This window comes from Helianthus annuus, chromosome 4 (assembly GCF_002127325.2).
Source record: "Helianthus annuus cultivar XRQ/B chromosome 4, HanXRQr2.0-SUNRISE, whole genome shotgun sequence".
Lineage (NCBI taxonomy): Eukaryota > Viridiplantae > Streptophyta > Magnoliopsida > Asterales > Asteraceae > Helianthus > Helianthus annuus.
This window is the reverse complement of record NC_035436.2, coordinates 87,933,529-87,958,078: the sequence shown is the minus strand read 5'-3', so window position 1 is coordinate 87,958,078 and position 24,550 is coordinate 87,933,529. Positions and strand designations below refer to the sequence as shown.

The 24,550-nt window shown below is 37.0% G+C and overlaps 1 protein-coding gene across 3 annotated transcripts; it reads right to left on the bottom strand.

The window, feature by feature from the left end:
• Nucleotides 1-418: 418 nt before the first annotated feature.
• Nucleotides 419-19,598, bottom strand: LOC110899184 (mitochondrial uncoupling protein 2). Of its 3 annotated transcripts, XR_004890318.1 has the most exons (10): nt 19,387-19,597; nt 18,092-18,310; nt 17,921-18,002; nt 17,510-17,643; nt 16,827-16,925; nt 16,654-16,758; nt 16,511-16,585; nt 16,040-16,126; nt 15,491-15,586; nt 419-580 (listed from the first exon to the last, which is right to left on the bottom strand). XR_004890318.1 is itself a non-coding variant. In XM_022146056.2 (9 exons), the coding sequence occupies exons 1-9, from the start codon at nt 19,456-19,458 to the stop codon at nt 15,566-15,568; spliced, it is 894 nt and encodes a 297-aa protein (XP_022001748.1). In that variant the 5' UTR covers nt 19,459-19,597; the 3' UTR covers nt 15,169-15,565. The 3 variants fall into 3 exon arrangements, 1 of the variants encoding a protein (XP_022001748.1); XM_022146056.2 differs by lacking the exon at nt 419-580 and having other exon boundaries at nt 15,169-15,586; XR_002569988.2 differs by lacking the exon at nt 419-580 and having other exon boundaries at nt 15,248-15,586; nt 16,244-16,585; nt 19,387-19,598.
• Between the last annotated feature and the right edge of the window lie 4,952 nt (nt 19,599-24,550).

The following is a 24,550-nucleotide window of genomic DNA, read 5'->3' as shown; positions in this document are numbered from 1 at the left end:
CAGTTTGCACGTGTTCACACTATTTAGGACCCAAAACTTTGACGAGAGTTTTGAAAATTCAACGGGGTTCAAAACCTTATAACAGAGGGTTCAAAACCTTACAATAGAGGGTTCATAACCTAGTAATCAATCATCCTAGAACGGATGATTAGTTTTCAAAGTGGTTTTGAAATTTATGCTCTTGTTGTGGTCGTCGCCTAAGGATAGGCGACAGTATTGTTTTATGACTAAACGCAAGTAAACTCGTGTTAGGGTCCTAGGAAGGTTATAGACTAGGTCAAAGCATTACTAATAACCTAATTCCCTATAACCATTGGCTCTGATACCAACTTTTCTGTCACACCCCGACCACGTAGAACATACATAACGTGGCGGAAACGTCGGGGAGTGTTGTAACAGAATCAATTGTTTCAAATCCTTGGCAAATGAAGTTTCGTTTTATAAATCAAACATAAAAGTTTACATGTCTAAACAAAAATTAAAGTGTACATAACATAAATTAACTAGTTCTTGTCTCGTTTTAAGTCACTAAGGCACAGGTCCGCCTAAGTATGTCTTGATAAGTCCTATGCATCATCTCCTGAAAACACATGTGAAAATACGTACGTCAGCATAAAAATGCCTGTGAGATACATTGGTTTTGTGAAAACGGAATTCATGACTTGAGTTTGAGAAAATGTTTAGTCATGAACCTCGTATTTTGCTTTGTCTTGTAAATCATTTGAAAAACGGTAAGATCAAATGATATGTATAAATAAGAGAACAATGCAATGTTAACTGAATAACCATGTAAAAAAAGAGTTTGTATAAGATTTGTTGTTTGTAAATCAATGTCTTGTGAAAAGCGTGTTATTTGTATAAAATGTTCTATGTTTCAAATTGAAATGATTCAAATAACGCTACGATATGTAATACCATACAAACACTTATATATAGGAAGTACCAACGGCGTATCCACCATGCTTGTATCATATTACACATGCCTCGTTACTTAAATCACTTACTCAAACCAAACCATCAAGATGAAATGTTTAACAACGGTAGAAATGTTCATGTATAGTCAAATGTCTATTGTCAAATGTAATCCATGTCAACGGATACAACTGGTTTACACGGTTCAATGGTTACAGACGGTTCATGAAATCAAAGGAGTAAGACGGTTCACATAGTCAAATGGTTACAACGGTTCAAAATGTAGTGTAATGTGTTCATATGCTGGATGAGCATATGCAACAGAAATGCAATGTGAAACAATGTACTACGTATGCACACAATGGGCGTACGTAGCATGAAATGTATTGTAGAGTACAACGGTTCAAAATGTAGAATAATGTGTTCATATGCTGGATGAGCATATGCAACAGATATGCAATGTGAAACAATGTACTACGTATGCACACAATGGGCGTACGTAGCATGAAATGTATTGTAGAGTACAACGGTTCAAAATGTAGAATAATGTGTTCATATGCTGGATGAGCATATGCAACAGATATGCAATGTGAAACAATGTACTACGTATGCACACAATGGGCGTACGTAGCATGAAATGTGATGTAAAGCAATGTACTAAGTACGCACACAATGGGCATACATAGCATAAACACATGAGATCATGTACTATCGAACATAGCAGTATATGATGTGAAAACCGGAAAGCATGAAAGTAGCAAGTAGGCACATGTGTTTCACCCCAAAACAGTTTGGAAAACAGTAAAAGAGGGGTTCAATGTACTCACCTGAGATTGCTTTGGAGTTCTTGTATAATAACCAGATAATGCTAAAGATCACGGGATATCAAACGGCACCTAATAGGTAGCTATGTTAATATACCGGACCAAATCGGAAGGATCGGATAGTACGCGGGTTCGTAAACCAAACGAGTATGGAGACACGTGTAATATGGTTTAACAAAGCCTACATACTAAAATGAAACTTAACCTAAGTGCTTACGGTCCATCACGACCCGTTTAGGTAGCTTATGCTACCCTAACGCGTCGTTCGCGTAGAACGCGTCTGGAACGCCTAACATCGTGACTACAAGGTATAACCTCGGAAGGTTATAGCTATGGTCACCTAATGTGTTTGGTCGGATCATAATTATCGACCAAATGGGTCGGGTTCGAAAGTATAAGCGATGGTTTAGATCGCTTACCTTACGACCCTATATAAGCACTATACTAAAAGTGACGAGCTAAGCATGTTAGAACATGCTTAACTAAGTTTAGAAAACAGGTTTGGCATCAAAACAAACGGCTTTGATGCTCACGAGTAGTTTGGTTACAAAGTACGCGAGAATGCGCATTTTGGCCGAAACTACGACTCGTCACTTAGCCTAGATAACGTGGTGATCAATAGGTATAGTCACTACGGACTATAACCATCGTGATCACGCTCACGTTATGAAGTTCCATGAACTTCGCATCGACCATAAGCTGGTCAATGCATAAAGTCAACAAAATGTTGACTTTCGGACTCAAAAAGCGAATAAAAGAGCGAAAGAAGACTTACGGAGGGTCCCCGAATGCTAATCTAGACCAAAATGGCTCAGGTATGAAACAATGGTTCCAACTTAGAGCCTTTAGATCAGATTGTGTGGGTTTTGGAAAAAAGGGGGGTATTTATAGGAAAAGTGGAACCGTTAGGATCGTTTATCGAATATCGTGCCACGATCGGGTGCGTACACTTGTCAAAAATATGGTGGTTACTGAAAATCGCCTTTGGCCTTTGATTGGGTGAAAGGGCATTGCCCCTTGATCGAACGAAAGGCCAACTGCATTGATTAGAAAGATTGAATCTGGTCTGACAGTCTCACGCGGCCCGCCTCAACATTTAGGCAAAACTCACGCGGGCCGCCTGAAGCTTCTGATCTGCACATACTTTCAAAAATGGCAGTTTTGGTCCCTGTTGCGTATTTAAGCCATTTCCGACACTTCTAAGGCCCGTAAAGCCAACTTTAAGGCCCTAAAATGATGCCTAAACATTGTGGACATGAAACATGCTCAAAAATGTTCCGGATGTTGGCTCGTTTGGCCGTACGATCGCGATGTTCGGTTAATTACGACGGAATGCGCATAAGCGCGGAAAACGATCCAAATGACGCAACGAATGGATTTTTCTCATGCCAAACACTAAGGCATAATATTAGGATGCTTACATAAATTTTTGGATGTCCGGATGTATTCAGAACGTAAGTTATGCGCGAAAGTGCAAACTTGTGCACTTTTTGACACTTTTAGTCCCTGAATGATCCAAAAGTTTGTTTTAGCATACCAAACACCTCAAAGCCTATTTCTAAGCTATGTAAAGGATATTTAGGGTATGTTTAACTTATGGACATGTTCCGGAATGTTCGTTACATTTCAAATTGGCACACTTTCGCAGTTTGTCAAGTTTAGTCCCTGTAAGCGAATTAACTTGTTTTTGCTATACCAAAGCCTTCAAAACTTATTTCTAAGTTATGTAAAGGTTATTTAAGGTATGTTGAGTATATGTTGATGTTCCGGAGTATTTGTCGCATTAAACTGAGTACGTTTACGCACCAGTTTGCGTATAATTCTCCAGAAAGTGATGTAGAATTTGAAATTGAACAAGAATTGATATGTGCAATAGATACACATATTTATACAAGATCCCGAGTATGAAATACGATATTTCATCGGCTTGGTATTCGTTTGATGGTCGCGGTGACACAGGTGTCACATGTGTTTCTTCACCGCATTTGACAATGATTTGGAAGTTGCAGGATCTAATCCAACAACTTACAGCACTATGTCGGATGATGATAAGAAGAAATTTGAGTTAGAAAAGAGAGCATTCATGATTCTCACACAAGCTCTTCACAGAGACATTTACCACCAGTTTGTTTACTGCACGACTACTAAAAGCTTGTGGGATATGCTCACGTTACGATGTGAAGGAAATGCTCAATCTAGAAAGATCAAGCAAGAATTACTGAAGAAAGAGTTTGAAGGATTCACGTGTATGGAGAATGAGACTTTGGCAGAGTTATCTACAAGGTTCCATCACTTGTTGAGCGAGATGTTTGCTTTTAGAGTCACTGCCACTCCACAAGAAATGGTGCAGAGATTCGCTGATAGCTTACCAGCAAAGTGGAGCAGTTTTCTTGAAATTCTCAAACAAAATGGTGTTCTAGACACAATCACCGTCTATGAGTTAATTCAAAAATTGGAGAACAAGGATGTAGAAGAAAAGCTTAAGGCAAAAAGAACACTAACTCCTCAAAATCCAGAGATGTACTATGGGATTGCAGGAGGTATCAGTGGAGAAAAACCAGCCTCTCAACACGCGAAGCTTCAAACAGCTTTCATCTCAAACACCGGACTTTCCACAACAAATCAGTTTGATCCTTCAACATACACGATGATGTATTCAAGACCAGATTCTTCTTCTCAACAACAGTATGTACAACCGACAGCTCAGCAATTCACACCACCGCCTTTCTTAGACCCAAGCAGAGCTCAGCAGCAACAACCGCAACAGCAAGAACCGCAACAGCAAGGGTTTTATGGAAGCTCTTCAAACTTTCAAGCCACTTCCAATCCGAACCCAGTCAGATTAGACACTTCCAACTTTTCCAAAGTCAGTGTCGAAATAGCCAAGGAGCATATGGAGATGTTGAACACCTTGGTTAGTGCTTATTGTGGATTGGTCGCAGGTTAGATTGGGAATATCAATCTAACCAATGAAGATTATCAGCAAGTGGAGAGTTTGAAATGATAGATATCAAATGGGCTCTTGCTAGTGCAATTCGAAGAGCAAAGGAGTTTATGGAAAGGACGGGGAGAACCAACTTGGATAGCAACAACAACACCAAGTATGGTTTTGATAAGAATGTTGTCACTTGCTTCAATTGTGGTGAAAAGGGTCACTTCAAGTGGGAGTGTCAGAAGCCACCTAAGCAAGGAAATCAGAATCCCTTCAGGAATCAAGGACAGCCACAACAACAACTGAACAACAATTCTGTCAGATCAATAGTTCCCGTTGGAGGAAATGCATCTGGATCCACAAACACTAATCCCCACAGAGGATTGGTTGTTCAAGCTGATGAAATCTGCAACTGGAACCTTCAGCTTGGAGAAGGAGGAAATAGTGGAACAGCATGTTATGCTAAAGTGATTGAGAAGGTAGTAGAACCCGTGTCTGCTGGTGAATCTTCAGAAGATGAAGATAGTTCGGGTTATAGTGGGAGCATGGATGGGGAATCACTTGATGCTGGTGATTTATCAAGTGATGCTTTAGATTTGGAAGTTGATGAGCTTTTGGCTGAAGCTGAAGCATTATGCAAGAGGAGATCTATTCTCTGCCAGAAATCTGCTGGAACTTCCGAGAAGCTTGCTCAGTTCTTCTCTGAAGATGGATCTTTTTCTTTTCATACAGCCTTTATGGCTCACGTAGAAGGTCAGACTTCTCAGGTATGTGATACTAATTCTGACTCTATTTCTGCTCCTATTGAATGTGCAAAGTGTTTAAAATATGCTGAAAAGGAAAGTCAGTTTGAAATCACACACAAACACAATCAAGAATTGATTGTAGATCTTTCTAAAGCAACCGAAGCTAACTTGTTTTTAACCAGAAATGAAAAGGAATTTAAAGCAACAATTGCGTCATTAAGACATGATGTTTCAGAATTACAAAAGGCTGTTTTGCGAAAACAACATGCTAACAATAATCTTATTGACACAATTGAAAAGCAAATGGTAGAGTTAGCAACAGCTCGATGTGAATGTGAGACAATTAAGCAGAAACTGGAAAGCTATTCCAATTGCCGCTATGTATTGGATCACATCATTGACGTTCAAAAGAAAAAGGGGGATGCAAAATGTATTGGATTCAAATCATGTCGTCCCCCAATCAATCACAATTACTCCAAATTACCTGATGACGAGGATATGCCCCGTTTTGAACCTACTGTGCCACTCGGTCTAGATGACTTTGCAGCAGGCCTCGGGTTCACAACTGGTACATCATCCTCGAGTCAATCAGAATCTGAGAATGTGACAGATTCATCGTGTGTTAAGGAACAGAGTCCTCCCATTGTTGAGGATGCTGATTCTTCGGACGATGAATCTGAAGAAATTGTGAAACAACAGTCTAACTCGGTTACAACAGATATTCCAATCGAGAATCAAATCCTGTGTGATCCACCAGTGAAACCGAGTAAGACTGAAATGTCAAAAGCAATGGAGTCCCTTGTATCTAGCCTTGAAGGGAATAATTTGTTGTACACGCTCAAAGGAGATAGCAAAATCTACTCTAACAAAGATTTTCCTATTAAAAATGTAAATCAAGATTTAATTGAGCAAATTTTTGAAGGATGCACTGATAAGTTTTTGGGGAACAAAAGTGGCAAAGTTACCGTCACTCAATGTGATCCAATTCCATGTGAACAAATTAGAAAACAATACGGAAACCAAAAACTACCAATTGAGCGAAAACAACAAGTCAACTCCGGAAAGGGTAAGGTACAGGGAAAGAAGGCTCAGAACAAGAATGTTCAAGCACCTAAAGTTCAGCAGCCTAAGACTGAACAACCAAAGGTTCAACAACCTAAAGTTGAACAGTCTAAGGCTACTCAACCTAAGGCTGCACAACCTAAAATTCAACAATCAAAGGTTGAGCAACCTAAGGTTCAACAACAAAAGGTGCAAAACAAAAGAGCTCCTGTTAAGAAACGAGAACCGAAAATGAACTTTGTTGGATCCACGGGTTCAGACAAACTTGAAACATTTCAGGATAAATCTAACGTTGATTTTGTAAAACAAGTTAGAATTTTAAAACGAAATGATCAGAATAATTACACCCAACACACCAACGGATGTGATTTAGGTCCAAGCACGTCTAGATCACAAAGTTCATTGTCTGGTTCTCCGTCTGGTCATCAACATGTTTCTCCGAAGTTTGTAGAGCGGAGAACATGTTTTGAATGTGGCACAGTTGGGCATATTGTAAGATATTGCCCACACGTGCAAAAGCTGAAGTCAAAAACGAGTGCTCCCCAATCGATTACCAAAAACGATCAGTTTCCCCGAAACAAGACCCACGTGTCTTGAAAGAAAGGGAAAAGAAGTTAAAGCAAAGGAATCAAAAGGTAATTGAAAAGGCCTTAAAATCAGAGGTCAAAGAAGAAAAACATGTACAAGCAAAACCTAAACTGTAAAACCAGTAAATGCTAAAACAATAAATTCAAATACTGGTAAAAGACAAACAGCTTGGAAGCAAAAGCAGGTAATTCAATCAGGGGGGGCACCACAGGTTCTTTTTCCTAATCATCAAGTGATTGAAATCACTTTCCTTGATGATCAAGGACGACCCAAGTCCACAAAGGCTTGGGTCCCCCTCTCAAACTGATAAGTTAGTTGCATGTGCAGGCGGCTCTAGGAGGAACTATTAATAGTCATTGGATTGTTGATAGTGGGGCTTCCAGGCACATGACGGGTGACTATCGTCTTCTTTTCGATGTGCGAAGTATAAGAGGAGGATATGTCGCGTTTGCTGGAGACAAAGGAGGGTATATCACCGGCGAGGGAATGATCTCAAATGGAGTTGTGAGTTTCGACAAAATCAATTATGTGCAACAGTTGGATCACAATCTCCTGAGTGTTTCTCAGATCTGCGACAAGAAGTTCACCGTGCATTTTGATGATGCCGGTTGTTATGTCCTGAAGCCAGGATTCAAGATTCCCGAAGAATGGATTCTCTTATCAGCACCAAGAGTTAATGATTTGTATGTCCTCGATATGAGCCAAGCAATAACTAAGTCCAAACAAGTTACTTGCTTTATTTCAAAAGCCACTGAAAAGGAGACGATCTCTTGGCACAGACGGATGGGTCATATTCACCTCAGAAAAATGAATCACCTTGTCAAAAACAATCTGGTGAGAGGTGTCAATGTGAAGAATTTTCAACTTCAAGATGTCTGTGTGCCGTGTCAGAAAGGGAAGCAGATCAAGAAATCACATCCATTGAAGAAGGTTAACACTGTAAACATGCCACTCGAACGTCTGCATATGGACCTTTTCGGCCCAATCAAACACAAGAGTGTGCACGGGGAGGTTTTCTGCTTGGTAGTCACTGATAACTATTCAAGATTTTCATGGGTTGCTTTCATGGTCCACAAGAGCGAGACTCCAGAAATTCTAAAGAATTTGATCACCTTGTTGGAAAATCTTTATAATCTAAAGGTGCGAGTATAGAACCTGACTACCAAGAAGATTGAAGAGTGGGGTGAAGTAAAAGTTCAAAGATATTCTAATCCACCGAAGCCTTCTGGAGATCCATGGATGTTCGATTATGATGGTCTTTTCGACTCATTCAATCTGCCGACATTTGATGATGACAATGCAATTGCTCAAATGTTGTCTGAAAGCGAGAATGCGACTGGCTCTCAGTTAGTTCGCCAATCATTGTTGACTCACAAGCATCTTCTTCTGTTAACAATCTCGTTTCAAATGAGGTGTTTAATGATGTTGTCGACTACAATTTGTCATCGGAAGATGAGGAGTATGTTGATGCAAATGATGGTGAAGCACCGCGTCCGGTTCAAGGTACTTCAGAAGCAACGGATCCAGTGTCTGCGCCAATTGTCCAAGAAGAAAATGCATCATCTTCTACAACTCAACAGCTTCAGAATGATATCGGGAATTTAAATATCAATAACTTGAGGACCATTGTTGAAATTCCTCCAGTTCCTGAAACCCGAATTCATAACATTCATCCTCAGCAGAATATTATAGGTGATGTTCTCAGTGGTGTAAGGACAAGGAATCAAATCAGAAATAACAAAAATGCTGGCTTGTATGCTGAGATACGAGAATCGGGACAACAAAATGATTGGTCTTTCGCCTGCTATGTTAGCCAAGAAGAGCCTAGATCTTGGAAAGAGGCATTGAAAGATGATTCCTGGGTGGAAGCCATGTAAGAAGAACTTCAGCAGTTCGAGAAGTTGGGCGTATGGAAATTGGTTGATAGGCCCGACCACTACAAGAAGATTGGAACTCGTTGGGTGTTTAAGTGCAAGAAGGACGACCGTGGGATTGTTGTCCGAAACAAAGCAAGGTTAGTTGTTCAAGGCTTCAGTCAGATAGAAGGTATTGACTACAATGAAGTGTATGCACCTGTTGCACGTCTGGAGGCTATTAGAATCTTTCTAGCCTACGCATCCTTCAAGAAATTCAAGGTGTACCAGATGGATGTTAAAAGTGCATTTCTTCATGGAGTAGTCGAAGAGGAAGTATATGTCGAGCAACCACCGGGGTTTGAAGATCCATTACATCCTGACAGAGTTTTACTACTTAACAAGGCGCTATATGGTCATCATCAAGCACCCCGAGCCTGGTATGAGACACTGTCTACCTACCTGCTGAACAATGGGTTTAGACAGGGTTTGATCGATTGTACCCTATTCATCAAGGAAAAAGGTGAAGATCTTCTGTTGGTACAGGTATACGTCGATGACATTATCTTTGGTTCTACCGATGATAAGTTATGCAAGGAATTTGAGAAGGTGATGCAAGATCGATTCGAGATGAGTGCGATGGGTGAAATGACGTTCTTCTTGGGTTTGCAAGTTAATCAGTCCGAATCTGGAATTTTTATCCATCAAACCAAGTACGTCGGAGACATCTTGAGCCGGTTCCAGATGTCCGATTCGAAGTCAATTTCTACTCCTCTTCCGCAAAATCACGGGATTACTCCGGATGAAAAAGGGGAAGCTGTGGACTCTTCACTTTATCGTGCTATGATTGGATCTTTAATGTATCTCACCGCATCAAGACCCGACATTATGTATCCAACGTGCCTTCTCGCCAGATACCAAGCGAATCCGAAGGTCTCTCACTATGCTGCTGTCAAAAGGATTTTTCGTTATCTGAAGGGTTGCCCTGACACCGGGTTATGGTACCCTAAGGATGATAACTTCGATCTCAAGGCTTACAGTGATTCTGATTTCGGCGGCTGCAAGAAAGATGGCAAATCAACTACAGCAGGATGTCAGTTCTTAGGCAATCGCCTAGTCACTTGGCAGTGCAAGAAGCAGACATGTGTGGCTACGTCTACATGTGAAGCGGAATACATTGCTGCGTCTAGTTGCTGCTCCCAGGTTCTATGGATCCAACAACAGATGCGGGACTACGGTTTTGAATTCCTAACTACTCCTATTTATGTTGATAATGAAGCTGCTTTACAGATCACTAGAAATCCTGTACAGCACTCAAAAACGAAGCACATCGATATTAAATATCACTTCATACGTGATTGCTTTGAAAAGAGACTTATCGATGTGGTTCACATTCATACCGATCACCAACGTGCCGACCTATTTACCAAAGCGTTTGACAAATCAAGATTTGACTTTTTATTATTGGTAAACGGCATTAAGGTCAAGCAAGAGTAAACCAACATCGGAAAATCATTTTTGTAAATACCTTTGTGTTTTAAATTTGTCTTAGTTTTTTTATTTTAGGGGGAGTAAATCCAAAAATCTGAAAATTCAAAAACATCGAAAAATTTCAAAAACTCAAAAACAATAGAAAAACAAAAATGAGTTTCCTGGCGAGCAAAAGAGAAAATGATAGTACATCAGTGGTCTATCCAAACCTCTTTAAACCTCAAATGAAAAACGATAAGCAGCTCTATATAAGATGTATCGGTAGGCTCACAATCATTTTAAAGTGTGCAGGGTGATATAAATCTTAAATCGACTGAAGACCAGGTGGGAAACATTCATTGGCATATGGTCTTAGTACCGAAATTTCGTTTGAGAGATTGCCAAGGTTCTGAGATATTCGGTCTTTATGCTGCTTATCATCTGGGTATCATGGTTGTATCCTTTACCGAAAAATAACGGGGACGCAAGTCTAGATCTTCCCTGATACTATACATACGTGTACATACTGCATTCGACCTCAATAAGTGATAAACAATCACATGTCCAAACAAATAAGTGATAAAATATCACATTTTTCCGGGAGTCAAGTTCGTCTCTCTGCTGTACGGAAGTACTGACCTGTTCACGGACTTGCTCCTGTGCCCTCATGCATATGAAAATCAAGTTCCTCATCAATAAGTGATTCTATCACATAGGGCTTGTTTTCAAATCAAAATAAGTGAGAATCTCACATCATATACGGTAAAACAGATGATAATCGGTATACTCACCGGTAAGATGAATCCTCGTGCATACCTTAATACAGGAATGTGTCGTGATGTGGATGAACACCGGTCGGTAAGTATAAATCATACCTCAACGTATCCCCTCGCCATGATTACATCTGATAAGTTGAGCTTATGTGGACAACAATACCGATAATTGTTATAGGATGCTTATCTTAATGTTAACTAACTGAACAAAGAGAGTGTTTTGGCTTGACCGTGCACTGATATGATTCTCTTACCCTCGAAACTCGCAAAAAGAATGTCTGTATATATTTATTTACTGCTTTCAGTCTTTACATTTGAAAAATTCAAAAATACCAAAAAGATTTTAGGTGTGTTTAATATAAACTTTATAAAAGCCAAAAAGATTTTATTTCTATTTTATTTTCGATCGTACGATGTTGGAACTCGAGTCTTCGTTGCCTGAAACCTGAACGAAAACCGAAGTGACTAAATCTTCATAAACGGTCGAAATTTGCAAGTTTTGAAAGTTAGAAACTAAAACTGACAAATTTACTAAACATTCAAACTGTCGGACGGTGTTTGATTGTGACATGGTCATTCGTGTGTCATTTGTTTATATAAACTATATTCCAAGCAGTTGTTCTCATTACGCGTTTAAATTTCTTGCATGTGCAGATTCTAAAGGCAAGGAGAACATGGTCGATGACAAGCTTCGGAATGAAGACACGACGTGAAGGCCCTCAAAAGATGAAAATGATCGAGTTGCCGCTGACCATCATCAACACCACAAGGATCTCAAGCTATAAGGATCAAGTCTTTCACGAGCATAACTCAAGGGGGAGCTTATGTTAAGGGGGAGTTTGTCAACACACTTCCTACATGAAACGGGGAGTTTGTTGATACACTTTCTGCTTTCAAGACGTGAAGACTTTGAAGATCCTCCGACATTGAAGACTTGAAAGGACGTCAGAGACTTGAAGACACGAAGATCGAGACAAAGCTACAGCCAAGGGGGAGTTTGTTGGTGCACTTGTGTCTGTACTTTGTCTGTATTTTGTCATGATACAAAACGATGTCTTTTGTTAGTCTGGGTTACGTCTTAGGTTTGTTAATATGTGTGTTTGATGTAAGATTGACCAAGTCAACCATCCTCCTGGTTTGACTTAGCCAAACAGTTAGAACATGGTTGTAACATGTTTGTGTCGAAGGATGAGTCATCGAAGGATTTTTAGATCCTTCGATGAGCTCGAAAGATAAACCTTCGATGGATGTTGATGGACCTCGAGGGATATCATCCTTCGAGGTATATATGGATCCTTCGATAGGTTTCAGATCGATAGATGATCATTCGATCAGTCTATCTGATCCTTCGACCAGACGAGCTGTGATGGGTATATATATACTCATGTAATGTGTTCACATCATTGGGTGAGTGTGAGAGAGAGTGTGAGTGAACTTAGTCTTGTAGAGAGCGTATTTTCAGTTTGGTCAAGGGCTGTAACCGTGTCCACTGAAATACAAGAGAAAACTTTGATATCTCGTGTGTCTACCTTTCTCTTTGTAGCTTGTGTTCTCATATAAACTACCGGTTTGCATTCTAGCTTGGATTCCGCACTTGCTAGTGTGTTAAACATAACAAGGATAAGGTTTAACCTCAACCTCCGGGGGACCTACAGCGAGAACTGGCATACATATCCATCAGTGGGACGGACAGGATCAATGATGCCCACTGCTTCCGAAGAGAGATGACACTCGATGAGAGTTCCGGCAGGTTTTCGGTTGTTCGGACCATCTCCGGCGATGACAAAACACTAGAACTACGACATAAGTTTAGAGGAAGCGGCGAAGGAACCGGCTGTTTGATGTTGTTGGATTTGGAGCTCCGATTTGGTGTGTTATCTATGAAGCTCAGGTTAACAGAGAACCCAGATTTATGTTAACTAACTGGCCGATTTTCACAGAACCTAGATCTATGAAGCTCTGGTTTAAATGTGCCCTTGGAAAACGCAGAACCAGTGAGGTCGCCGGAGAAGATGGTGAGGTCGCCGGTGTTATCTATGAAGCTCTGATTTTTTATAAATCTCTTTATTTTTTATAAACTAGTCCCTAAATATAAGTGGTTTTAAAAAAAATAGTCCCTGAAGAGGTGAAATGACAAGAATACCCTCATGTGCTTTGCACATGACCAGATTTAACCAAAAAATCTAACTGGGTTTGGCCTAAAGGACAAAACGTGCAAGATTTTGAAAGGTAAAGGACACCGCCTGTCAACTTTTGCGCTAAAGGACAGCGCCTGAAATTTGATGTAAACATAAAGGACAAAACTTGTAATTTACTCTTTATTTTAAATTAGTATATTTGTTATTAATGTTTAGTTTTTATAGTTTTTTAAACGAAAAAAAGTAGTGAGTACTTGGAGTAAGGTGTCCCCATCAAAATTAAGTAGTTTGAGTATTTAGACCTACTTATGACGTGGCTGACACATCACAGAAACATCCATAAGAGGCTTGAACCCATCACACATGATCTAAAAGAGATTCTTTGTGTTACATGTAGATTGCTTCAAACGCACAATAATGTTTCACAGTTTGAGGCTTTGAGCTTATTGGCGTTTTAATAAATTTTAAAAATGTTAAAAAGACATTTATTTATATTCTTAAAGAGGAATGTGGGTGGGCATTCCCCTTTAAGCCCTCAACTTTTCCAAGTTTCCTTTTTACCTCTGGTTTTGCTAGGACATTTCTTTTTTACCAACATTTTCAAATTTCCTTTTTAACCCTTTGCTTGACTCCTAACTTATTCAAATTTCATTTTTACTTTCTAGTTTTACTACCAAATTTCAAAATTGATAAATTTTGTCGTAGGCTACTATTCCATTTTACTTGTCTTTAAATTTAAAAAAATGGTACTTTTGGGATGGGGCTGCTACTTCATTATACAGATTAACTCCTTTAGTTTCTATTGTTTCAACTTTATCCCTGGGCTACTACTCCTTTGTACGGTATAAATCCGATTAACTTTACATTTTGATCCAATCACAATACTTATAAAGATTACGTTGAGTTCTATCGGATACATTGAAATGCCCGTTTTCATATGGTTAACACATCACATAACACTTAGAATAATCCTTACGATGCTTGCAATGTACCCTCACTTTTTGTTAGGGTCGATCCAAAAAAAAAATGATTTGCTAGGGTTATGTCGCTTTGAATCGATTAATATCAGCTAGACTTAGGGGTGTTCAGAATTCGTTTCGAATTCGAAAAATTCGAAATTCGTTTAAATTCAATTCGATTATCAAGAATTCGTTTCGATTATAAGAATTCAAATTCGAGTCAAGTAAATCGAATACGAATTGAATACGAATTTACAATTTCAAATTCGATTTGATTCGAAATTCGAATAAAAATTATATATTTTTATTTATTATTTTTATATATAATATACATATATAACTTTTATTAGCCTATACTATAAATTATTTTCAAAATTTATTCCAAGTATTAAGATTACCCATTACCAAACCAACTAGATGTCCCATAACTAAAACCTAAGTAAAAAATCTATCAATAGATTTCTAACCCTAAAAATATTAACTTGTAATGTGAAGTGGTTATTCCTGACTTCTCGTTTTGAATTTCAAATTTATGATATTTTATTTGGAACTGTTTTAATATGATTTCGTGTTCTATGGTTGCTTTAAAATTTCTGTTTCATTTTGATAGTTTTTTCACATGTTTTTAAAGAATCTAAATCAAATCGAATTTATTCGAATTCGAATTTTTAATCGAATACGAATTCGAATCGAATTTGGTATATTTTATTCGAATACGAATTCAAGGAAAAATAAAAATTATTCAAATAATTCAAAAATTCGATATTCGATTCGATGAACACCCCTAGCCAGACTTTGTATTTTAAAATAAAACCGATTTAAGATTAAAATAGGGTTCTAAGCTAAAACTGGATAGGCACTGAACTAGTTCAAATCTCTATAAATTGTGATTCCAACATTTAACATTTTCGTTTGTTTTTAGTATAGTTCATTGTTGCTGCAGCTGACTAAAATGTTCAATAATTTCAAATTGTGAAAAAAAATAAAATAAAAAACCGTAACACTTGCTCAATGGAGCCAAGCGTAATAACTTATTAATTGTCCATACCCGTATATAATGCTCACTTGTTCAATGCAGCCGAGCTCCGTAGTTTATAAAACTCGTCATATGTAAACTTTAATAATATAACGTATGATACGATAATCCACTCCAAGAAAACCTATGGCTTCAAGTCATGTGACTATTAATTATATTATGTCTTTGACGGGCGGCAACTGGAACTATAACATTACCTGAACCGTCGTCACCAAAGAATGAATAACAGAATAATCGGGAATTAGAGAATCCGAGAGTCCAAACTTGTCAAGTCAAGAGAATAATCTTCTTATCTGTAGTAGATCAAAAACAAACATAATAAGATGTATTTTCTATACAGGGGATTAACCAAATCATTTAGGAGAAATAAAACGAATCAAACGCCACCCAAAATATCTCATAAACTGGTTTATTAAGAAAAAATGTTTATCCTCATAATAACATAGTTTATTGTATAATACATAGTTATCATTGATAAAAAATTAAATAACGAATAAGTCAGTGTTGTGGGTCAACCCAAATTGCTTAATTTTTTTTCATAAGTTGTTGTTACCTCTTTAGATCAATGGTATAAACTTTTGTGTATTTTTTTTACAAGTTTAAGGACTTTACTAGTTGGATTCAGTGACTTTTTCAGAGTATTTTTTTTACTTGTTTAGGGACATTAATTAGGTAGAGAAACTTTTTCGTACAAAATAAGAAAGTATGTTATTATTCGTAGATGTCTAAAAACATATAAATCTTACTTGCTCAAGTGTCAAGAACATTATAACATTCCAGGATCCTAGACGACCAAAATTTGGAAGGAATCCTTTGTAAAACGCAAGGGCTCCCTGCGACGCATGAAAATTAGTACAATCACAAGTCATCATCATCATCATACTCAGTAAATACCATCAATAGCAAAGCTAAGGTAGGGTCCGAGGAGGGTAAGATGTAGACAGCCTTACCTCTACCCCGTAGGAATAGAGAGGCTGACCCCCGGCTCGATAGTAGTTTTGCATCACAAGGCACATAACACTCAACAATCGGGACAAAGGGCGATTAGTGCATGTACCCTTTTGTCTTTCGGCTATCAACGCCACCACATGATGCATGATTAACCATCCCCCTCTTTTAACGTTATTTTTCACGAATAACGTTAAAATTAGTGCATACCGCAAGCGGGGCTAAAACAAGTCACTACAGAATATTATTTATTTAATGGTATAACAGACCTCAACTCTTAAGGTTATAACCATACAATCAAGGGTGCTTTTGTATATTGAATCTCCCATCATTCTAGACTTCACCTGTAAACAAGCAAAGTTACATGTGAGGATCAGATGAAGTACACATGAGAAAATATATATATATTTACCACATCAATAGGTGAACCAATCAACACCGCAAAGAATCCTGCACCTAAACCGGCGAGTAGATGAGTAATAATATTGTCTGTGAACCCTGGAATTCTCAAAATGGTCTGCAAATTCGAACCAAAAACATCAACACAATGGAGTGAGTACAAACAACTAGCAATGAAAGTCAAACCTGTTTCACTTGATCATAGCTCACGAGTTCTGCAGCATTGATAATAGCATTTCTAGCAATATTTGGGCCTAGACCTGTCCAAAGTGCCACTAGCCCTTCCTGTTTACAGTGTATAAGACATGAGTGGTTATAGACTTGCAGGTAGAGACTAGCCCGCCCTTGCTGTTCAGGGTGTATTTTGATTCTAACGGGCTGGAAGTATAACCCATTAAATAGCTTCATATGAAGAAGTTGTATCATTGTATAATATATGTTATTTTAGGTTTCTTTCGGCGCTACCATTCTTTAACTTAAAAAAACACTCTTTTCTTGTGTGCTTATTTTTAAGTATGTTTCGGTATAATCCAAGTTGGTTTACGTTTTGATGTAACTTTTTCTCGGTAATGAGTCAAGTCAAATATAATACGTTTTCGTGCTTGTTTTTATGTGCGTTTCCGTAGGTCTACGTTTAGACGTAAATGAGTCGGGTCAAATATTTGACGGTATAAATTCTAGTTGTAAATATTCAACAAAAAAATTAAAATAAAATATTTGGATAAAACTGTTCTGGTTTAACACAACTTGACCCATACAAAACAAAATTGTCTATTTTGACACATTACCTAACTCGCCTGACTGACTGACCCACCAAAATTTGCAACCTATAGTTAGTTATAGGGAGGAAACGTATGCAAGAAACTTACTTCCTTGATTATGGTGTAGTAGGCATTTAAAGCACCCGAGTAGCGCCGTGGTGCTCCAGGTGGCAGCTTACCTTCAGCTTGAAGCCGAACTTTCACTAGATCGGTCGGATTAGCCAATGTGATCGCTATAGCACCTGTTTGATAAGAAATATGTTTATTTAGGGCTTGTTTTTTACATTTAGATCTGAGTGGGCCTAAACACATCTTCATAAGAGAAAAACGTTTAAACGAGAAGGATGAGATCCCAACTTATGTTATCTCTTAACAGGTCAAACGGATTGAAAGTGTCATCTAATGCCTAAACCCCCCGAGTAAATTACTTCATTCAAAAATCACATTACTAGTGAAATAATAATATGTTATTCGTAATCATATATGACACACTAACTAACTAAAAACAAAATCACTGACCCGTAATCAAAGCAGCAAGTATTTTCTGGAACAAGGAAACATCATCGGCAAGAACATTACCACCAGAACAAAAGGCTTTGACCTGTATAATAACGAAAATCTCAGATCATCATGTAACAGTTGCTGAGCCACATTGGATTGGACCAGTCAGTCCTCAAATGAATGACTTACAGGGCCGTATAAACTGATCCTTAAGCCTCCGTATATAAACTGGCGATGTAATCCAGGTATAATACCTTTCCAAAGTGCAAGCAGACCTTCTTCTTTGGCTATAGTAACAATCGTACCTAAAAGACCCTTGTACTTTGGTGAGCCACCTTCTCCGCTCAATGCTGCTCTCTTTTGGAGTTGAAGTCGAACTTTAGCAGTGTCTAGAGGGATTGTACATAACTGCACAAAAACCATAAACATTTTTTGCCTATTTCTTTTTTTTTTTATAAATAACTAATGTGTTATTTATGATTACAAAAACTATGCCATTACAATAATGATCTACTTGTTTCAAATTAAGCGATTTTGTCTACGGTTTCAAAACATGATGGTTTATCCCCGCGTACTACGTTATTTTGTCATCGGAAAAGATCAGGTGATGTGTTGTGTTCTTAACCATGCTCCTTCGTTTGTATAAATGACCGAAAAATCTCTCTAAAATCTTTTTGAAGTTTAGTGTAAGATAGTTTTCATGTGAGTGACTAAAAAGATGTACCATTTGACTCGTGAAGTCAAAACTACCATTTTTCAATATTCAAATCTGTTTAGTATTCATTATGTGATTCGGGTTGGTGGGTCTCCGGTTGTGGCTGGCGTTGTAATCCTTACACGAACCCATATATTCATTCATTCATGTCAAAGACATCAATCCAAACATAACCTATCTAAACGAGTACGGGTGTAAACAGGTTATAATCAAGTTGTAATAAACTGGCTAAGTGGGCTGTAAACGAGTTCCCGTTTAATTGACCTATGCTATGCAATGAAGATATCAAGATAATTCTGTTTAGAGTATCTAAGAAAATTTCCTTAAATATCAAATGAGTAAGATCAAAACTATAAAGTTCTTCTTACCCAAAGCTACACTTATCTGGATTCCCTAAATTAAAAACCTAAATCATAAACACAAGGCTGAAGATCAATCGCCATTAATGAATTGAGACACCACCCTTTGGCGGCTTGGCTCATCCACCATACCATGGTTGGCATTGCCTACTTTTCTTTTTCAATATTTCTTTTTTCTTTTAACAAAAATAAATTAAAATAAGAGAATAGTGATTTGGGTAATGACCAAACCCATATTTTGGATGATGGATGGATTAGAAGTGGTGACATGAGTCATGACCACACCCAATGTATAGGCAGCCTAGTATTAACATCAAACCTAAATCTGCAAATCCCAAAAGTGGATCTCCAAATGTAGTAGTAATTAACGAAACATATAACGATGTATGAAAGGAAAACTGATGATAAACCTCAGCGAAACAGGCGGCAAAAGCGCTGCAAAAGAATAATCCGGCGAAGGAGATCTCAGTTTGATCCGCCATTTGTGGTGAGATCGAAGGTTTGATAATCGTTGGATTGAAGAAAAGTGATCATTTAGTGTAGCTTCAACTCAAGCAAGCAGGATTGTTGGAGTATTTTGATTTCATCTCACTCACACATATTTATGTTTTTTTTAAAGAAAAACTTTATTCATGAAAAGACAGATATTTATCACAAATTTTAATTTTTGATAGATTCGAGTTCCCCCAAATATCATTGTTTTTTTACAAATTTAACTGCAATCACATACTTCAAATATAAATTCCTTGAAAAAGTTCCACGGATCAAACACCCATAACGGAATCGCTTTAAAAAGAGAAATTAAATTTATACAACTCATTTACGAGTTTTTTCCGAAAAGGGTGTTGTGGAAAAACTTATTTACAAAATGGATACTTTAAGAAATATTTACCAAAATAGGTGTTTTTAAACAGTTATCTTTTCTCTCTTCTAATTTTATTGGATAAAAATAATTTCCTTTTAAAATATGTTATATAAGAAGAATTAGATTTATCACCCGTCGTAATGCGGCAAGGGCTTAAAACCATGCCGAATAACATCAATACCACACCACTAGGCCTGTAAACAAACCGAACGTTCATGAACTGTTCGTGAACTTGTTCGGCGGAAAGTTTGTTTATGTTCGTTTATTTAATAAACGAACAAACGCGAACAAAAAATTGTGTTCGTTTAATTAAATAAACGAACATGAACACACCTTGTGTTCGTTCATTTATGTTCGTGAACGCTCGTTTATGTTCGTTTATTTATGTTCGTGAACGTTCATTCATGTTTGTTTATTTATGTTCGTTTAAATTTTAGTAAATACAAAAATAGTTATATTTATATAAATATAGATTTTCTAACTACTTATATAAATATAATTAATTAGTAATTGAGTTTTCTAGTAATAAAAAATGAAACTTTAGAATTTTTCTTAGATTGTAACTGATCACTTACTTAATATTTATTTTAAAAAAAAAAACTACTTAACTTTAGTATCTATGAACCCTAATTTAGATGTGTTTTCGGATAACTGTATTATATTAGACTTGTTTGTTTGTGTTCAATAATTAAATTGTGTTTGTTTATATTTGTTCAATTACGTTCATTTGTGTTCGTTTATGTTTGTTCAATCATGTTAATTTATGTTTGTTTAGGTTTATTGAAATATGTTCAGTTAATTTTTTTGTTTATGTTCGTTTGTGTTCGTGAACTGTTCGTTTAGGCTTTAAACGAACGAACATAAACGAACACGAACAAGCCCGATTTCTTAATAAACGAACATGAACAAAAAATGTGTTCAATTATATGTCCGTGTTCATGTTCATGTTCGGTTAAAGTAAAATGAACGAACACGAACATGCCTATGTTCGTGTTCGTTCGGTTCGTTTACAGGCCTACACACCACCGCCAGCGACGACTAATACTGAAGTTACGGTGTATTAATGTAAAGAAATTAGACTGTAACGTAAAATATAAAAAATAATAATTAAGTCGATTTAGGACCCCGCACGTTGTAACGAACCTGTCAAACAGGGAAAAGATAGACGACGTAAAAACGTTGAACCACACACGCACATTGAGTCGTGTTAACTCGCAAAATCTAGTACGAAGCGTAAAACGAAATGTTAAAACGTTGAACCACACACACGTTACGCCGTGTTAACTCGCAAAATTTAAAACAAAAAAATCAGCGAAATATGAAAAGTGTGGGGACCAAAGTTGAAAGTACAAAAGTTGTAAGGTTGAATTGCAAGAGATGAAAACTTTTTGTGTTATAAGTAGAAAAACAAATAGCTTTGGGTTAAAAATGAAACATCAATTTTTTTTTAAAACCGCCCTAAGCATAAGGTACACACCTATATGCATACAAATATTGTTTATTTATAGTTTGTTAATTCTTTCAGTTTAGCCGCATTGTTAGAAAAATGCTTCTTGTTTCTTTCCTTTCACAAACAACAACAAGCAATAGCGATAATCCTATGAAAAGCAATTTTTTAACTCTAAGCTTGGCCGACCTGTGAAGCTCTTACAAATCCTTTATCGGGAACACAAAAATTTGAGGGACATCACACCAAGTCCAATTATTGATACGTTGGCACGGAACCATAGCCAAATAGCATGACATGAACAAATGCTCAACGTTTACTAGCGTCGAGTCACAAAACACACAAAACTGCGAAGAAACAAGAATGCCGCTCCATCTTCGCTCACCAGCCAAATATACTACATTTTAAAGGAAGCTATTTGCACCTTCCATAACAAAGACATTAATCGAGTCAGTTGCCTTATATAACAGGTTTCTGACTGATCTAACCGAGTAGGATCTCGAACTATCTCTAAACCAAACCCGGGCATCCTTTGCATCCGAGACCTGGGCTCCTCCCAAGATACTAAGGCATTGTTGCCCTTCCAAAACTTCTTGAGACGAGTGTAGAGTACTCTTTCATCTCCAATTCCAAACCACATTAAGATTTTGCCTAACAAAGCAATGGGCATCCTTTGCATCCGAGACCTGGGCTCCTCCCAAGATACTAAGGCATTGTTGCCCTTCCAAAACTTCCTGAGACGAGTGTAGAGTACTATTTCATCTCCAATTCCAAACCACATTAAGATTTTGCCTAACAAAGCAATCTCCTATTCTAATCCTTTTATTTTCTCCAGCAGAAACAAATTTGAGATGATCTCACTAATAGCTTTATTACATGCCCAAGGTGTTGGGATTCGTACACGACTTTGTCAGGATCCGGAATGGTGGTTTAGAGGGAAGTTTGGATAAGATAAAGCTATTTCGGTAGAAATTTCAGCATCATAACGTTTATATTAACATGATTCTAGAAGCTTTCGTTAATACCGTGTGACAACTGGCACTTTTTCATGTGTTCTGTACAATAATAAAGAGTAATCAGTGCTTTAATGACTGTGCATGATTGAATTAACAAGACGAATGAATTTCTGATTACTGTCATATATATACAAAGGCATTTCATGTTGCAAGATTGTTCATCATTATTACATGCAACACAATATGGTTCAATTAGTGCACAGAACAAAGTTAGCACAGTTATCAGACAAACTAGGAGTACTGACTGGAGTTCAGTACTCAGACAGACATGATGTTAAGACACAAAATAAGCCCGAGACCAAGTGTTACACTAGAATAGTGTGTAGGAAAGTAGGGATTGCAAAACTGCCTTCCTAGTGATGATTTAAGTGCCGGAAAGTGCCAGAAACACACTAAAACTGCAGAATTCTGCAGAAAACACCAAAATTCAGCAATTTTCAACTTTTTAACATCAAAATATAATGCAGAATTATGGTTTAATGGTCCAGAATACTTTCATAAGTGCCGGGAATCAAAACTGTCATAAAAGACAACATAAAGCACACTAAACTGTGCAATTTAGCACCTTAACGAACCGGTAACCAACCGAACAACCGGACACTACCCGAAACACCAAATTTTCACTAGAATCATTGTTTTAGCATTTCGAAGCTAGTTATGAGCACCAAACATCATAACGCACCCTAAAAACCCTAAACACATTAAACACTAACTAATACCCTTGAATCCTAACCAAAACATTTAACTAATATTTGAAATGGAACTAGGACCCCCCCCCCTCCCTTAGGACGGTTAGACATGGGGGGCCCACACAAAGATTTCTTTCGATTTGTTAATTGGATTTGTTGTTTAAACTTGGAACATTATAACCTACATGTAAAAGAATGTTGGAAGTTTCTTTATATTAACTTCAAGACTAAACCTACAACATCCTTCATCATTTCAACTTACCATAACCTTCCTCTTCTCCTTCTAACCTCACGGCTCCAACACCCTCTTCTAACCTCTCCATTTCCAATCCATTACCAAGCATTCTAAGCATTAACAAAGGTGTAAGAATCATATTTAAGGAGCTTGGAGCCATTGGAGCTTGAAGGACCACTCTCTAGAGCTTTTATCCACCTTGTTCATCATCTTGTTCATCTTGATTTCTTCCCTAGCCTTGTGCTAGTAGTAAGACTCTTATAACTTGATTTTACTTCTTATTTTGTTGGTTAAAAGAATATGTAAGTAACTAATCATAAAGATCATGAAAGAACAAGAAGATAACTCTTCGCATAAAGCTTAAAATCATAATAATCTATGTTGTTTTAGTGTATGTGTGATATTTGATGATTGATTTCTTGTGATTATGATGATGATCATCATAAGAAGCTTGCTAGATTGTGATTAAACACATGATCTAGCAAGTGAGTGGATGAATCTTGTGAAAAACAAGATGATCATCCTTTATGTTTCTCATGAACTTGAAAATGAAGATGATTTTGTGTATAATGAAGTATGATACATGTTAAAAGTCTTGTAAATGGATGATTACAAAACTAATTTTCTCAAGAAACCAAGTTTATTTACAAGATTTACAAAGTCATGATTTCTAAGGAAACTAATCATATTTTTTTGGTGTTAAATCAAGACTAGAAACATGTTTGTAACAAGAAAAACACAAGAGAATTATTTTTAGAAAAATCATCTTGTAAGTTGTAAAAGACTAGATTTTGCAAGAATGTGACTTATAAACAAATAACCATGTTTCAAAGGGTAACTAAACCTACTAAATACCATACTAAGTTACTACAAGTTTTTACAAAACTTGAAGTTCATGGTTTAGTGTAAATGGCATTATTTTGGCTCATGGTAAGTCTTGGATTATTTGTTGATGATTGATGATAACTTTAAAAGAAAATGATATGATTTAAAAGCATTGAAACCTCCATTTTTAAGGGGAAACTATGACAAAATTTTTATAGAAATTAAAAACTTAGAAAATATTTTTAAACAAGTGTTTACAAATAAATTTTAACCATGGTTTTCATATAAAAATTTGTCATAATTTTTGTTACAAAATTACAAAAGTTGGAGGTTGATTTTGATAAAAAAAAGTGACTAAGTAAATATTTAGGAAAATATATATTTAGATGTCACAACTTGTGTTCTAATTATATATTATGTGTATAAGTTATATTATTTTAGGACTTGAAAATAATATAACTCACCAAAATACCAAGATTGCATTATGTTAGGCCCTA

Excerpts from the sequence above, each read along its gene's own strand:
- LOC110899184 (XM_022146056.2), bottom strand. The coding sequence starts at position 19,458 with ATGGCGGATCAAACTGAGATCTCCTTCGCCGGATTATTCTTTTGCAGC. Across the intron at positions 18,003-18,091 it reads GGATCAGTTTATACGGCCCT|GTCAAAGCCTTTTGTTCTGG; the intron begins GTAAGTCATTCA and ends GTTATTATACAG. Across the intron at positions 16,759-16,826 it reads GCTATGATCAAGTGAAACAG|ACCATTTTGAGAATTCCAGG; the intron begins GTTTGACTTTCA and ends TCGAATTTGCAG.